Consider the following 15,831-nt stretch of genomic DNA (forward strand, 5'->3'; position numbering starts at 1 on the left):
GTAATCAGCATGAACTCACACACACACACGCACACACACAGCGACAGTGATGCAAGTCTGCTGACACACCCATCAGATCCCCATCTGCAATTACATGAGGATAACTGATGAGCAGGCTTAGGGGAAAATCAGAGTCGATTCCCTCCCAGGCTGTTGGACTGTTCGCTCGGTCCCCAGAGGGCCGCTGGCTACTGGAGTGATTATTTACTCAAACAAGCCGAGCATTGATGGGAGAGGCAGCACTGAGTCTTTAGGCGTCTTGAGTCTCAGCCCGATGGAGACAATGTTGGACTGAATAATCTCCAAGGGGGCACGTACCGTCAACAGCTGAGCTAATGTTGGGAGCATGCTGCTCTCGCTATTGTTTAACATGGGCAGACCAATGAGATCACATAAGCAGAGGTTGTAAATTTGCCTTCACTTTCCTTAATAGGTTAAAGGGATTTTAACACTTCAGCTCCTTTCTTTTAACACATATAATTTCCCTCCAAAAAATCAGTAAAATGTGAGAAATCATGGACATAAAATGTGGAACCTGAATATCACGGACTAAGGTGGTATTTAATGCCACCTCCCTCCACCTACTGGTTTCATTATGATGGATTATGATCACTTAAAGCGACTGAAATAAGCGCACGTTTAGTTTAGTAAGTTTCAGTATAATGAATTTACATGTGACACTTGTTGATACTGAACAAAAAGGTTACATAAAGTGGATGTTCAATCAAGTTTTGTCAAACTTCAAACTATAAATGCTTTTAATTTATACTTTAAATCCATGGATATCTACAGACTTTTATATTAGTCTATCACCTGTAGATATGTACATTATATCATTACTAGGGCTGTCTTGAATACCATTTTTTTGGGCTTTGAAGCTTCGCTGAGAAATATTCAAAGGTATTCGAAGCTTCGGGAGAGCCACACAACTGTACACACACGCACCTCTACACACAACAAACAGAATAACTAATAAGAATTCATGTTGAATATGAATAATGATGTGAGATTTTTCCTTATTTCATGAGGTATTTTGAGATTTCTACGTTATTATTACATAATCCTATATAAAAAAAAAAAAAACGGAGCATTCGAATACTGATTTGAAGGTTGATTACCATGGCAACGGTCGAAGCATTCGGGTCAGCCCTAATAATGACTTAATCTTAAACTAATTTACAGCAGACAGATCATAAAACAAACAAATAACAAGTGTGACCACTACTTTCCAAAAGAGAGCTACTGCCTTCTATGTTCCATGTAGACATGCTCACATTCGACAATTAAACTTTCAGTAAACGCTGGTCAACGAAATGCAGATGCTATAATTTTCTTTCACAGATCATTTAAAACTTCATCACAATGATTGACATTTAAAAATGTGATTTCAACTCTGCAGCAGTGGTGGGCCTCAGGATCAGGATTTAGCTGATGTTCCTATGGAACATTAAGTGACAAGAGTGATGCATTTTCCTACTCTTTTGTCTCCCCCATGCTGGGTAATTACAGCCTGGTTTCCAGTATTGTGAAGGGCTAGTAAGGCCTTAGTCATTATATTGCCACCGGCTTTCCCCTGTAACACATTTCTGATTTCCTTTGCATCTTTTGATCTTTTTGGAGCTAACAATGGTTGTGCCATGGAAATGTAGCTAATGAGTGGCAACTATGACTCGAGGCTTCGTGCATTAAAAAAGTGCCTGCAGGCCTCCCGTTGTCACAAACAGCAATTAAATAACCACACAAATAAACAGATATAAATGTAAGGAAAGAAGCACATGCACAAACCAAATGTGGCCTTACAATTAGTAGTCTTATTTAGCAGAATAGATGGCAACACACACAACATGATGACATTCAAGATGTTGTATGAGAATGAAAGATGGCATGGCATTTTAAATGGTTTTATCCCAGAGTTTTAAAGACATCATGGTATATAATTAATTCAAGCGTCAAATCCCAGGCCAGGTGGGGTATATAATCCCTTCCGGCGTATTCTAGGCCTGCTCCAGGGTTTCTTCCCAATTGGACATATCAAGAACACCTACACAGTGCTGAGACACTTGAAACACCTCAACTTCCTTGACTTCATTTAACGCGATGGAGCAACAGTTTCACTACAAGTTTCCTCTTGGTGTCTGAGCTCCACATACAATCCCTGAACTCATGACTTTAAATCAGGTTTGAAACCTAGGTAGATCAGTAAAATACCTGCATGAGTCTGCCTGTCAGTCTCACACTTCATCTTGCCCTCATTGACTCTAAAATATTTGAACTACGTCACATGGAGCAGCATCTTGGACACTTGTAACTGCTTCACACTGAGCCACACATTACCTTGGGACATGACCAGACACACCAACTTAACCTCGACAGAAACAAGAACCAAAAACAGGATCAAACATGGCAAATCAGATTAATATAACTTCAACGTGATTGCCCATCAATCGTGTTGGCCTAAGGTGTTTGTTTTGGACAGTCAATGACGGGCATAAACGATACACTTATATAACAAGTCCCCCTGCAGAACTATAGAGTCCTTAGCCGGCACCTTCTCCAGGACCCTCACTAAGACAACAGTCCTCAGCCAGGAGCTTATGAGTATTCACAGAGAAAGGAGACAGTCCAGCACCTATTCAGACAGTTTGGCTGATTTTGGGGTGCCTTGGTGGCCTATTGGGGTATAAGGTTCTGACCATGAACCACAACATCCCCGGTTTGAATCCAGCTAGGAATCTTTACTGCATGTCATTCCTCTTCTCTTCCTCAAAAAGTACTTAAAAAAGCTGATGCTGTGTGTATGGATAAGCCCAAATATTGGATACCTAGTCGGAATTGCTTCACGCAATAGCTTCCAGTACTTTCTACCACAGAAATGGCATTCAATGCCCCAATGAGTTTTTGTAAACAGAGGTCAGTCTACTAAGACCACCAATTGGCAACACACCAGACTCCTACAGACCCCCCCCCAAGTACAAGCCCGGCTACAAGGTGCTTACCTGTGAAGACCCCTCAAGGAACTGGACCTGGTTTCCCTGATCTGGTGCAAACACTCCCTTCCAAAAATGGTGTAACTCTTTGAATCACGTTTAGTGTGACCCCTACCTGAGACCAGTTTGCTTTAGGAGACCCTACCAGGAGCTACTGACAGCTCCCACAGTCATGGGGGCGCACAAACTCCTCCAACACAAAATGACAATATGTTTTTTGCCATATTATTTAAATGGTAAAAAATCTCATTTTACCAATAAAACTGTAAATCATTCTGCATATACTTGAATGCAATCTCAAAACTTGCATTATTATTTCAACCAGATTGAATTAAAGGTGTGCAGCTGGGAGAAATGAGAGTTGAGGATAGATTGATGGTTTCATGTCATTGGGATCATTTGGTACTCCCTTTTTACCTTGCAAACCAATAAATTGCTAATATTTGGCGAGGTCTATATAAAGTGAGGTCAAAGCAACAGAAAATAGAAAGTCTTGTGAGGCTCAATGGCAGGTGCTCTAAAAACAACTTCACCACGATAACTCGAGGCTGATAATAAAAGAATAACAGACAACAAGCAGGCGGAGTTGGTTCGGACTGTCAGATTGACACAAGACAGAAAACGGGAACAAGTGAATCACTTCCTGCAAACAACTTACTGGGGATCAGTCTCGGAGGTGACTGCGGGGACAACATTGCTGGTCTTTTTGTAATGAAGTGTGGTAGTGGCTTTTGTTTATCCCGAGAGCAGGATGAATTCAATCAGCCAAAGACTCCTGAGCTTTCGGTCTCAATCTGTCCTAAAGTAGTTTGTTAGTAATACTCATGCTGTGTACAAACTAAAGCCCTCACATGTGACCTGCATGTTATGAATTTGGACTTGCGAGGGAAACATTTGGAAAAATTATCTAAGAGGTAATGTTTTTGTTGACCAAAGAAAACTTGTAGTATGACAAAATAACTGGCTTCAGATATTAAAATAGCCCTAATAAGCTTGACAATGAACAGGCCATAGTAGAAAACCACTGCGGTTCAGCATTTCTTAAAACAGATGGCCTCATTTAGTGGTACTTCTCTATGTTTGGAACAGTCAGATAAGCGAAACATCGGTTCAATGTCAATTCAAAATGTGAAATATGCATGCAAAATTGTAGATTTGGTTGCAGATGAAATGTGTTTGATTTTGAGCACAGAAAATGTTTTCCATGCGTTTTGGAGGTTCTGCTTGATAAATGATTCTCAGTGTGCCTAATGACACCCACTCTGTGTGCCATGTGAAAATGGGTGACATCAGGCTCTGGAAACATGATTTTGTGCTTCAGTACCTGCCTTTCCCGATGTAGAGTTCTGCCAACATTAGCCCGTTTCTGGCTAAGGCCACCACAGCAGAGCTGTGTCCCCAAGCTGGCCTCATAAAAAGCAGCTCTGCACGCAGCACAATTGAGCCCTGCCCACCAAATCAAGACTGATTAAGTGCAAACCAACAACAAAAAATTTCAAAGGGCAATTTACTTAAATTAGAGGAATTATTTCCAATGCATGTGTTCTCCGAAGACTAAAAAAAGCTCAAATTTACTTTTACCAGCAAACAGAAACCAAAGCAGAGCTTTTTTGTGGTCACACTGAGTAACTTTATTGAGATAGAAAATTAAGAGAACTGCTAAAATAAAATGGGTGGTAATTCAACCCAGGCAAAGCCGTGACAACTAAAGGAACAGATGTGAAGGCACCAGAGGTTACTACTTTGTACAGTCATCCACTTGGTGATATGTTGCATCAGTTTCTACACAGTACAAACAGTGTATCAGTCTGCATCAACAGTTACCACATATCAACGTACTGTATGTTTTTGTTTCTGTACGGACAACATTTTAATCATAACTAAAACGCTCACTACTGTGGGTGGCATGAGAAAACCTAACACAGCACCATGGCGGCCTGGCTGGCACCACAGTATCTCCGTTGCTTCTTTAAAGGAATAGATCGACATTTTGGGAAATACGCTTATTCGCTTGTCCAGCTGTTGGCTGTAGCCTTATATTTAAAAGGTGCAGTGTGTAGGATTTGGCAATCTAGTGGTGTGGTTGCAGATTCCAACCAAATGAGTACCCCTTCGCTCACTCCATCCTTTCCAAGACTACGGTAACGTGAGCCGCCGAGTGCAAAGCCGTGGTAACACCGTTCCCCTCACTCAGAGGCCATCCTTACCATAATAACACTACTTTAGGAGCAACGGAGGTCAGACGGCGGCTGGCTGTACCACGGTTTTGTACTCTGGGCTCACGTTACCACAGTTTCACAAGTGTGTCTGAGAACTACGGTGGCCTTCAGGTAATGTAAAAATGTGAAAGGCTCTCTCTAGAGTCAGTGTTTGGTTTGTCCTTCCTGGGCTACTGTAGAAACATGGCGGAGCAACATGACAACCTCAATGAAGAGGACCCGCGCCCTATCTAGATATGAAGGGCTCATTCTAAGCAAACGAAAACACAGTGATTCTTAGTTTCAGGTGATTATATACTAATGAAAACATAGTTATGAATATTATGTTCCATTTCTGCTGATAGATCCTCCGAAATATGACACACTGCTCCTTTAACAGACAAATGTCTCATCTAATTCTAGGCAAAAACTTAAATAAACATATTTCCCAAAATGTCAAACTACTCCATTATATCTTTGCATTGTTAAAACATGCCCATTTTTGTATACATTTCCAAAGATGGTATATAAGGTCCAAGAAAAAGCTACACGAAACAATAATAATAATAATGTTTATTTGTAGAGCACTTTTCAAGCACAAAGTGCTTTCCAAGGAAATTCATATAACGTACAACAGAATACACTGAAACATAAATAATTAAATAAAAACAATAGGATGGAAAAATAAAGAAACAAGCATATACATATTCATAGTTACATATGCACATATATACACATGAGCACACAAAAGACTAAAATGCATCTGATTGAAAAGCCATTTTAAAAAAGTGGGTTTTAAGACGGGATTTAAAAGTTGTGACCGAGTCTGCTGATCTAATGCTAAAAACAAAACAACAGTTCTGCAGTAAAAAAATAAGCTAAGCTTTGGGCCGTTTATTCAGCAAACAGTATGAAGGCCTAGCTGGATATTATAAGAGCACATGGTCTAAAACGTATGGCAAAACTTGAACATGGGATATTAAAACGGTACCTAAAGGACAAGGAATAAATGAGTTAGGGGTCTCCGCTTCCTCCCTCACAGAGGGATGCGCAGTCAGATGTGAGATCATCGCCTCTGACTGCAAAAGGGTGGAAAATGCGTCATCACAGGCCAGACATCAAAGAGCGCCCGTCCGTAGGGGTTAACATCCAAAAGGGGTTAGCGGAGGTTATAAAAACACATCTATAAACACAGGCCCCACCAATGAGCCACACTGTCAGTTAGTACTGGCACTCTGCTATCGTAATAAACCAACATTAGGTAAGAATACGGCGCGTAGAGGCACCACATGCGTAAGAACTTTCACACAGGGAGACACCCCAGAGGTGTCAGAAAAACGAGCATGTCAACATTAACTTTTATTAGCTGATGGAAAAACGAGACTAATGGTCTTACTGAAGCTTGACATAAGGGAGAAATTTGCTGAACTTCAAAGGTGACGGAGGCACAGCGAGGTGCTGGTTTCCTTCGGTTTTCAATTAAAACAAAGTCAACAGAGGGACCCACAATCTGATGAGACTTCTTTTTAACTGCTGAGCTTTATAATGATGATATTAATAATATATTTTATTTATGGAGCGTTTTTTAAGATACTCAAAGACGCTTTACAAAGACTTAAAAAAGATCCTAGATAGTTAAAGACACACTAATGGCATAAGTTAGCACAGGACAATCAAACATTTGTTCACAAACAAGCTTTATACTGACATTTATTAGCTGTATTTGAGCTTTCAATCATATTACATGATCTTCATCAACAGGTAGAGATTATACAGTTGGCAATGTAAATGCATAAAGTTCCTTTTATTCATCCATGTTGACTTAAAAATGTAGTTTTAGGAGCTTTCAATCATATCACATGATCATTATGAGCAGTGCAGCTAATAAATGGACCTACAGATAGGGATTATAGAGATCAGCAGATATATAGCCAGTCAATGTTTCCAAAGTAAAGAATTACTTTTAAAGTTGATTGATAAAGACATATGAGATTACCTAAACGTTATAATTGTGTTGCGTTTGGTCTGATATGAGCAGCAGAATAACACAAATGCAAAAAGAATTTCCAAAAAAATATCTTTATTAAAGAAAGCATACTTCCAGACAGATAGGCTAAACCTAAATTATTAACATTCACACTGAAATGATTCCATTTGTACCATAGACTGTTTATAAAGATGGACGACATGACAGCTCCCCAAAAGCGAAGCCAAAACATCTGGATCGCCCCCTGGTGGCTGGCTGCAGTATAGCTCATAAATCCTGCCCCCTCCATGTTAGCAGATGGGACAGAAATTTTTCAGTCATCTTAGGTAGTTCTTATCACGCTGATGTATGTTCAAGTGTTCATTTTTTTGATAAGTTTGATTTTAATTTGTTATTTGATGCTTTAAAAGAGGGTGAGACGTCATGATTGACAGCTGTGATTCTCTCTCTCGCTGACCAGCTGCAGTCGTGCTCGGCTTGCGATTGGTTCGGGCGGGTGACCTCGATACAGCAGCTCTGATTTTTGGCTTCACGTCTGTAAAGTGGGAGGAATTGGAGACGCATCGTCCAGCTATTATATACAGTCTATGATGTGTACAAAATGATACGGTGGTATCAACCACTGTCTTTGTTTATTTAAAATAATCCGTTTATAACAACTGAAAAACACTGTCGGGTTGTATTGGTCCACTGTTTACTGACACAGGATTGATGACTTCCTGTCAGATATGTCTGCCTCCTCATTCATCTCACTCTGAGCATCTGGGCATTATCATTCCGGTCCGCAGCTGTCAGCAGCAATAGCGGACTCATTTTCATCATGACAGTGATGGGTATGAACAGGCCCCGGCTCTTTCACAGCCTCCTCCTGAGTCATGCTGACCTCAGCACTCTTCTCTGACAGCTCAATTGTCATCGGTGGAACCAGAGACGTACTCTGATCCCTGCTGCTGTCACTGTGTTTATTAATACCATCATCATCAACGTTAACGTCCACACTGTCTGCTGGTTTGTCTTTAATCACCCCCACGTCATTAGCAGGGCTTGTGGCACCATCACAGCTCTTAACACACTCTTCAGGATTGCCTTCATCCTCCTCCTCTTCATCATTGCTGTCCATGATCTCTCCCTCCTCTAACTCTTCCTCCCCTGCTTCTCTCTTGGCCCTTTTCACTTGCGGGGGTTCAGTTTCAGGGCTGGTCTCTGGGGTTCTTGTCCAGATGTTGGCTCCCCCCGGCGTGCAAGCTCCTTGTAGGGATGGTGAAACTTGGATCGCGTCCTTCTTCTCTTGGTCCACCCCTTCCTTCTTTGTTGCAAAACTCTTGCAGGCTGAGGCAGGTTCAGCTGAAACAATATGACCCCATTTGTGTATTAAAAAAAATGCATGATCAAACACGGCTCTTGAAACAGTAAAATTCATACATGTCCAAACGTATACACAAGTGATCAGAGCGGTCAGTTGCACAAAGATGGTTAGAGCACATGCAGCTGGGGGTCATGCGTAAACCAAAATGTCGAGAAAGAGAGAGGAACAGTACGGACAGTTTGGGAATGATGACGCTATGGTTTGGCTCCATGCTGCTTTCCAGGATGAGGCAGCGTGCCAAGCAATTAGTTATGCAATAAAGCAGGGTGGACATGTGTGAAAGAAAGGCTGCGGAATAAATCACTGTAAGGACTATAATTGTGAATTATCAGCAATTACTCCCCAACATCATCTCCCCACAGTCTGCTGAATTATAAAACACATGAACCAATTTACGTGAAATTCACTTTAAAACCTTGGACACTTGTGCCAACACATTCTCGTAATGGTTATCCAGCTGAGCCTGTAATATGAAAGATTAATGTAATTCAGCTTTTCTTCTTTGCGCTGTAACACGAGACACAATTAAAAGGCTATGCCTGCCTCCAATTATCCATTTATCTTTGGCGCGGACCATTACTAATATAGAATTTAAATGCTCCACCATTTTTTTGACCTTATAAAGATGAGGTGAATTATTATACGTATGTTAAAAGTTTGAGTTATGGGTTGAGTGCATTCTCAACTTACCATAAATTATTTTTTATCATTTTACATACATATGAGACATACAAAAGAATGCTGTGAATGAATTGTGTTTTGATTTGTTGGTTAATGGGGCTAACTTTTTGTTTACAGGCGCTAAAAACAGGATTGGGAGCATTTCCATTGCCTCTCAACGGCTCTCACCATGGCAACGGTGAGCCACAGCTCACGCAGGTAGCAACGCTAACAACAGTGCAAAAACAATGGCAAAAGTGCTGACAATAATAATGTTTACCTGAGGGGGGGAATCGGAGGGTGGGTGCTACGCTTCTGCAACGGCGCGGTCAGTCAGGACTACGTTATCAGCTGTAACCACAGTGCAGATGAGAGCATTGCAGAGCGGCGGCCTTGAGCTAGATAGTAGTTCATGCTTACATGCACAAACATGCACTAAAAAGAGAGACTTCATTCTCTTCTCAGGTAGACATTACTCCTCTAGCTAATAGTTGTTTGCTGCTATATTAATGCTCTGGAGCTACATTTGGAATAGTGACACTAAAAGGTAATTGAACAATCCGACCCAAATAACAGGAAGGTAAAACATGTTGTCAAAGAGATGTTGGCTCAGGGTCAATGAGGCAGCAAACCGTCAGCCTTGACTGGCTGAATGTAGTTTAAAGCAGAATACTGACTGCATGGTTGGAGCCTGCTGGACCCTCAACATCACTTTATCCTGACTTTAAGTGCCGCTGCCACACTGTCCGATTGCTGTTTATCACTTCCTGCCAAGCTTCCCAGGCCATGGCATTTGCAATTATCAGGATGTTTCTATGGCTAACATTATAGCAAAACAGTGTGGCACCAAGGCCTTATCACTGAAAACACACTCACACAGACACTCAGACTAAAATTACCTCATTGGTCATTCAGCCCGTCTGGGTTTGACAGTGTAATGATACTGGGTTAGTGTGGTCTTTTGTGACCATACTAACCCTACTGAGATATACACAGTTCGACCACACTGTGCACATTTTGAGTGGGAGCAAACGGCTGTATGTTGTTTTTTCACGAGTCCTACTTTGACTCTTCTTGGCCCTAAACATCAGGAGACAAGCAGGTGAGAAAAGCCACAGGCTGATCTCCCGTTTTCTCATCTTCTGTCATTTCACAACTCATGAGATCACCGTTCCAAAAAAGTAAGCCATGTTTGATCCTCTTTTTGGCCACCGCCGCTGTTGAGGTTAAGCTGGTGTGCGTGATGCTGTGCAGAACACCCTCATTTCCGTTGGGGTAGCGTGTTGCCATAGTGAAAAATAAGGGAGCAGGCAGTCTCAAAGTCTCAGCTGGAGAAACCAGGACATGATACAATGCTGTTGGAATTGGGGAAGTGGAGAGGGGTGCGTGTTTGGACCTACGTAGGGTTTTGACTCATGTCATATGGTCACCCTTTTGTTTAGTTACAGAAAACATAGGTGAAAAAAGAAGCTGAATATAGTGATGACAAAATGATTCTTTTGCTAATAAAGCATTGGTAGGTTAGTGTTGGCGAAGAAATTAGTATGAGGACAGGACATTTAAAACGATATAAGGGTGTTTTTGTTACCTGGTCCTTTGAGTGGATACTCCTTCCAATGATCTCCGAGTACAACATGCAGCACGGGATATTCAATGAGTGTTTTGTAGCTCAGGTTGTCCTTCAGGGTCTTGCGAATGTCCAACTCATTGAACCTATTTCAGATAAGCACAAAAAGATGTGATTACAAGACAAATCAGTTACAGCATGATGGGTTAATTATGTGACATTAGGCTCATTGTATTTAATTTCAAGTTTGCTAAGTGGCTGCAAAGACAGCAAGAAATGGCCACTGTTGTTGAAACTCTAACTCTTCTCTCCGTGGCTCGTTGATGGCTGAGAATCTTTCGAGGATTGATAGAGATTAGAGTCATAGCTTGGCACATTGAAGACCCTGCTTGATGTTTGTCTCATGAGATGGAAACTGAGGTTACCAAGAATCAACAACATCTCTCACATTAAGCGGGTCTCTTACCCCTCCTTTAGCTCTTTGTATGAGATGACATCAGTCTAGTCTTGTCTCTAAGTAGTCCTGTCACGCATTAGGGACGGTCATAAATCACCAGACTAAATAGTTAACTGGATTCTTGGAAGACGAGGCTTGCCTCTACACTCAACTGATTCAGGAGCATACAGCTTAGGCTGTCATCACCAAAAATGCGAGGCATCATATATTTTTGGATATATACAGTAACTTGCACCGCCCCCAACTAAATGTCAAACCTGAGCCAGACTGAACATTGTTGAGCCATTGTTTGTTTTGCTAAAAGCACAAGCAGACTTGAGAGCCGCCCAGGTAGACACCCACTCCCCAAGCCAATCGAAGCGCTCTGCTATAATGTGACATTTACAGGTCTTTACTGGCGAGGCCAGCTTCCAAGAAGCTCTCCCTCCTGGAAGAGTTTCTCATAGGTGGGCTACAGATCATTTTGCACGATCCCCACAAATAAACAGCAAAATGTGTTGGCACTTCCTGCAGGACAGGATAAAGGAAAGAAGGGATAGCCTGTGGGTTTCCAAACACACAGGACAAATTCTTGACACAGTACAACAGTTGCAGAGTATTTCTGACCCACTTCCACATCAGAAGAGTAGAAATAGCTTAAATAAAGATGGATTCCAGGGTAGAAAGAAAGAAATGTACCAACAATAGGGTCAAAGGTTACGCATTGAAACCAGTCTGTGAAGCTGATAATTAAAGAAAGCAGGCTATCTCCAAGGACTGCATCCATTTGCAGTGTGCATACCAGACAAATAGCGTTTCCATTCCATTTGGTTTTATGTCTAACTTGTAATAAATTAAATGTTCACGGATGTTTTTTATTTATTTTTGTGGATACACAAACTAAACAAACACATAAGTGTTTGTAAACAACAGTGAGAAAGGGGTAGATGGCAAAGCAGATTGCGGTTCCCTGTTGTGATGATGCGATTGTTAAAGTTCTGGCCATTTCTAGAAACACGGCTGCATGGCTCAGCCAAGAACACGCACACATCTGGTCTCTATATAGTGTTCTAGTGAATGAACAGAGCAAAGGGCAAGACTGATGCTGTCTTCACGGAGGTTCCTATTGTTTTCCCCTCTGCCGCTGAGACCCATCAGCACGGATATAGCAGCGGTAAGGTGTAAGGACAGAGAGACACTGCAAATATGTTGATACTGAATAGACATTATTTGTGATAGAAAATAAGAATGTTGTAATCTCAGATTAATTTAGCGCAATAATAAAGTGCAGCATTGTTTTGAGAAATTGACTCACTGTAACATACTGTAAGAAAAATGTTCTTGTTTGGGTTAATGTTGTATTTGGACACTCTTTGCATGCTGCTGCCTGCAAAAGGTTTCCAGGATTGCGTGGTAATTTCTATTTAATTTCGTCGGCTTTCTTTGTTGTCGTTGCCAATACTATGTCCTCGGTGTCCTTATGTAATGATCAACCAGGGCCTCATTTATAAACATTGTGAATGAATAAATCAGACCTTGAAAGACGCATGTTGCTTAATGCCAAACTGTTGATGTGAGGATTTGCAGACCTCGGAAATCTGTGAGCCAAACACAGTATGTATGAATACATAGTAGACTTTTTGTATTGACAACGTGATGTTTTATGTGTACAAGTGTGTGCACCAACAGGCCTTTTGAGGAGAAACTGTCCGAAAGTGCAAGCCACTATCTGCATATTTGACAGATTAGTGCTTCCGGTCCTCGCTATGACAGCATGCTTTTGGCCTTTGGCCTTTGAGTGTGGGCATTCAGAACACATGTATAAATACTACCACAATCCAACTGTGACACTGAACAATTAGGGCACTATTATCTGCTTGCTATTTTAGTAACAATACCCAAAACCAGTCCAGCATTGCGGGAGACCTGAGGAAGCATCTGCTGCACAGAAACAAACTTGAACCATCGCTTTAGGGCAAGCTGAGGGAGAGCAGATCGACAGGCTCAGGAGGGCTAAGGAGAGGGTTTGCCACAAATATGTGAGAGAAAACACTGCTTGGACAGGACAGAAACATCTCTGTCTGATGGGGTCTACAACACTGAATGCACACAAACAGAGGTTTGTGAAAACGGCATCTCTACTTCTGGCACGTCATCAGGAAAAGAAGAGGTAAGGAACGGGAGGAAAGGGGATCCTCTGGATCTCAGAGCGGGATGAATACAAAATAAACATTAAAAAAACACAACACAAACAAACATCCAGAAGGGTGTGAATGGTTCTCTTGATGCACAGTCTGTCTCCTTTTCCAGTAAGAGAATGTTGACTGGTTTACACAGCTATGTTTAGTTTAGCACAAGAGCTCCTTTATTGGAGTGGGTTGATATTCCCGTAGACATTCAACAACAACAACATGCAGTCATGGTCTTTGTGTTAGCAAACGGCCTCTAAGTCGCCATGACTACCGCTGTCCATGACTTCATGACATTAATAATACGTTTCAAAATTAGGGGTTGTCTTCTAAGACTGCATTATTCAAAAACGTGGAGGCCCCTCTGTGGTTGCAATGCTCTGACCTTGTTTGGGACCCCTAAAATGGGATGTGACCTCAGTCTGTAGGGGCCTCTCTTCTTATTAGAGCTGCAGTCTGTGGCCATGCTGCTGTTATGTAACCCTACTTCCTTCCATTCATCCATCCTCAATATAATGTTGACAATAAACACTTACTGGGAATTGAATTACGAACTTAACTGTCGTCCATTATATAACCACGTACTCTAACTATTAAAGGTATGACAGGCAAAGGTTACAGAAAGAGAGAGGGAGAAAGAGGGATGGATAGAGGGAGATTTATGCCACTGAATTACACATTATCAGACTTGACAGGACACAGTCAAAACATTCTTTCCTCGAAGTCTGATTTACGACTGTGACTGTATCGGGCTAAGAGCTGTTAGGAGTCGTTTATAAAGGATTTCTCCGGAAACTGGTACCACTGCTAGGCGGGTGATAACAACTGCTATGACTCATTAATTAAAAGTTTCTTCGGAAATGTCTGTGCCCACGTACCTCTCCACCTTGACGTGACTATATCGTGTGATACTACACCCCCGCATTAACATGGTTCGGTTGAAGAAAACAAAGCGGCTACTATGAATTAGAGCTGCAATGCTCGGAAGAAAATAAAGTAAATGCATAATTGTACGATGACACAGAGGAGAGAGCCTGCTGTTACAAGTAGATTTCTGGTCCTTGTTTTTAACAACTTCATTTTTATTGACACAAAGAGTGGGTTGACAAGGGCAGGAAAAGGGTCTTTCAATGACACATGCCATGAGTTATATCTTAGAAGCAAATATATAGTAAATTTTTCCAGCATTTGACATATTGATCATATCAATGTCTTAAAGTAAAGATCAATTTCCTGGTCCTATTTTAAGGTAGTATTTGACAGCATGAACAAAATCATAACATACTCAATAGATATTTTTGTTTGTAAAATTGTTTTGATTTGAACAAAAGAAAGCCGTGTGTTTGGTTTGTTAACAGTACACAAGCCTTCATCCCTTCACATTGTCAGTAAAAGCTTTTGCCTCTGTTTGTGCCGTCAATTTGCAAAACAGATTTTTTCTTTTATGTTTTAGAAGTGATATATGCTTCCTTATGGAAACACGATAGCAGATGTTTGGATGTTTTTTGCCATTCTGGGGGGAGAGACCATGATGATGAGGATGATGCATACCTTGTATAAGTGAATAAATACTATAAACGGTTGTAATGTCCACTCTTGTCTTTCTATTTGGATGCTATTTTGAAACACCTTGCGGACCGCGGTCTACTGTAAGTAATACACTAACTATGGATAAGTACCTCATACAACCCCTCTTCAAAACACCCGAACTATCTCTTTAAGCTCATAGTGGCGGAGAGATAATGACACATTTAAAAGTACTCAAACTTTCATTACATTAATGTGAGGGTAAAAGGTGGCAGGCTGACAGCTCAGGCTCAAATCTTGGCTCGCATGTCACATCTCTACACTTGTCTTTCAGTAATTCCTCTCTATATGCTGCCATAAAATATAATTTATCTGCTTAGAAAGTGTGTGCAGCCCAGCCCACCGGGCAAAACAAAAGGAGCATGTGTGTGTTACAGGGATGAGGGATGGGTTGGGAGGTTTCATGACGGGGCAATGATTATGAGCACCGAGGACCATCATTCACTCCATGACTAAGTGGAGATGGAGGACAGCCAAAGAATCCGAAAGTAGGTGAGGCAAATGGGTGCTATCAACACCATTCCCCTGACCCCATTAAAGAAGACAGACGGATGGGGCAGGAAGAAAGAGCACACAGGACAGAAGCTATGGAAACAGTGAGTGAAAGAGAGAATGAGGGAAAGCAGGGATGGAAGATGTAGATACATGAGTATTTTCTTGATCAATGGCATTTCTCAATGTTGGAATCAAAGCTAAAAGGGGGAGGAGAGAAACCTCTTGAGGCCTCGCTGCCAAAAGTCTGTGTAGCTTTGCAGGAATTTACAAGTCAATGATGTCATGTTCATAAACAAATTATTTTGATTTGATACACACTGAATAAATCAGTCACGACTGGCAAGTCCAATCAAACGGTC

General features: G+C 41.4%; 1 protein-coding gene across 2 annotated transcripts in view; it reads right to left on the reverse strand.

Annotated features, from left to right (window-relative positions):
• Window positions 1-6,878: 6,878 nt before the first annotated feature.
• znhit6 (zinc finger HIT-type containing 6) overlaps window positions 6,879-15,831 on the reverse strand; it is a 33,504-nt gene continuing 24,551 nt past the window's right edge. Inside the window, exons 9-10 of one of the 2 annotated variants that reach the window (XM_074634983.1) lie at window positions 10,787-10,911; window positions 6,879-8,516 (exon numbers count right to left, since the gene is read on the reverse strand). In XM_074634983.1, coding sequence (XP_074491084.1) covers window positions 7,945-8,516; window positions 10,787-10,911 — 697 coding nt within the window. In that variant the 3' untranslated portion in view covers window positions 6,879-7,944. Of the gene's footprint in view, window positions 8,517-9,291; window positions 9,550-10,786; window positions 10,912-15,831 lie in introns of those variants that run through there. The other variant, XM_074634984.1, reaches the window with a different exon arrangement.

Source organism: Sebastes fasciatus, chromosome 5 (genome assembly GCF_043250625.1).
Source record: "Sebastes fasciatus isolate fSebFas1 chromosome 5, fSebFas1.pri, whole genome shotgun sequence".
NCBI classification, from domain to species: Eukaryota; Metazoa; Chordata; class Actinopteri; order Perciformes; family Sebastidae; genus Sebastes; species Sebastes fasciatus.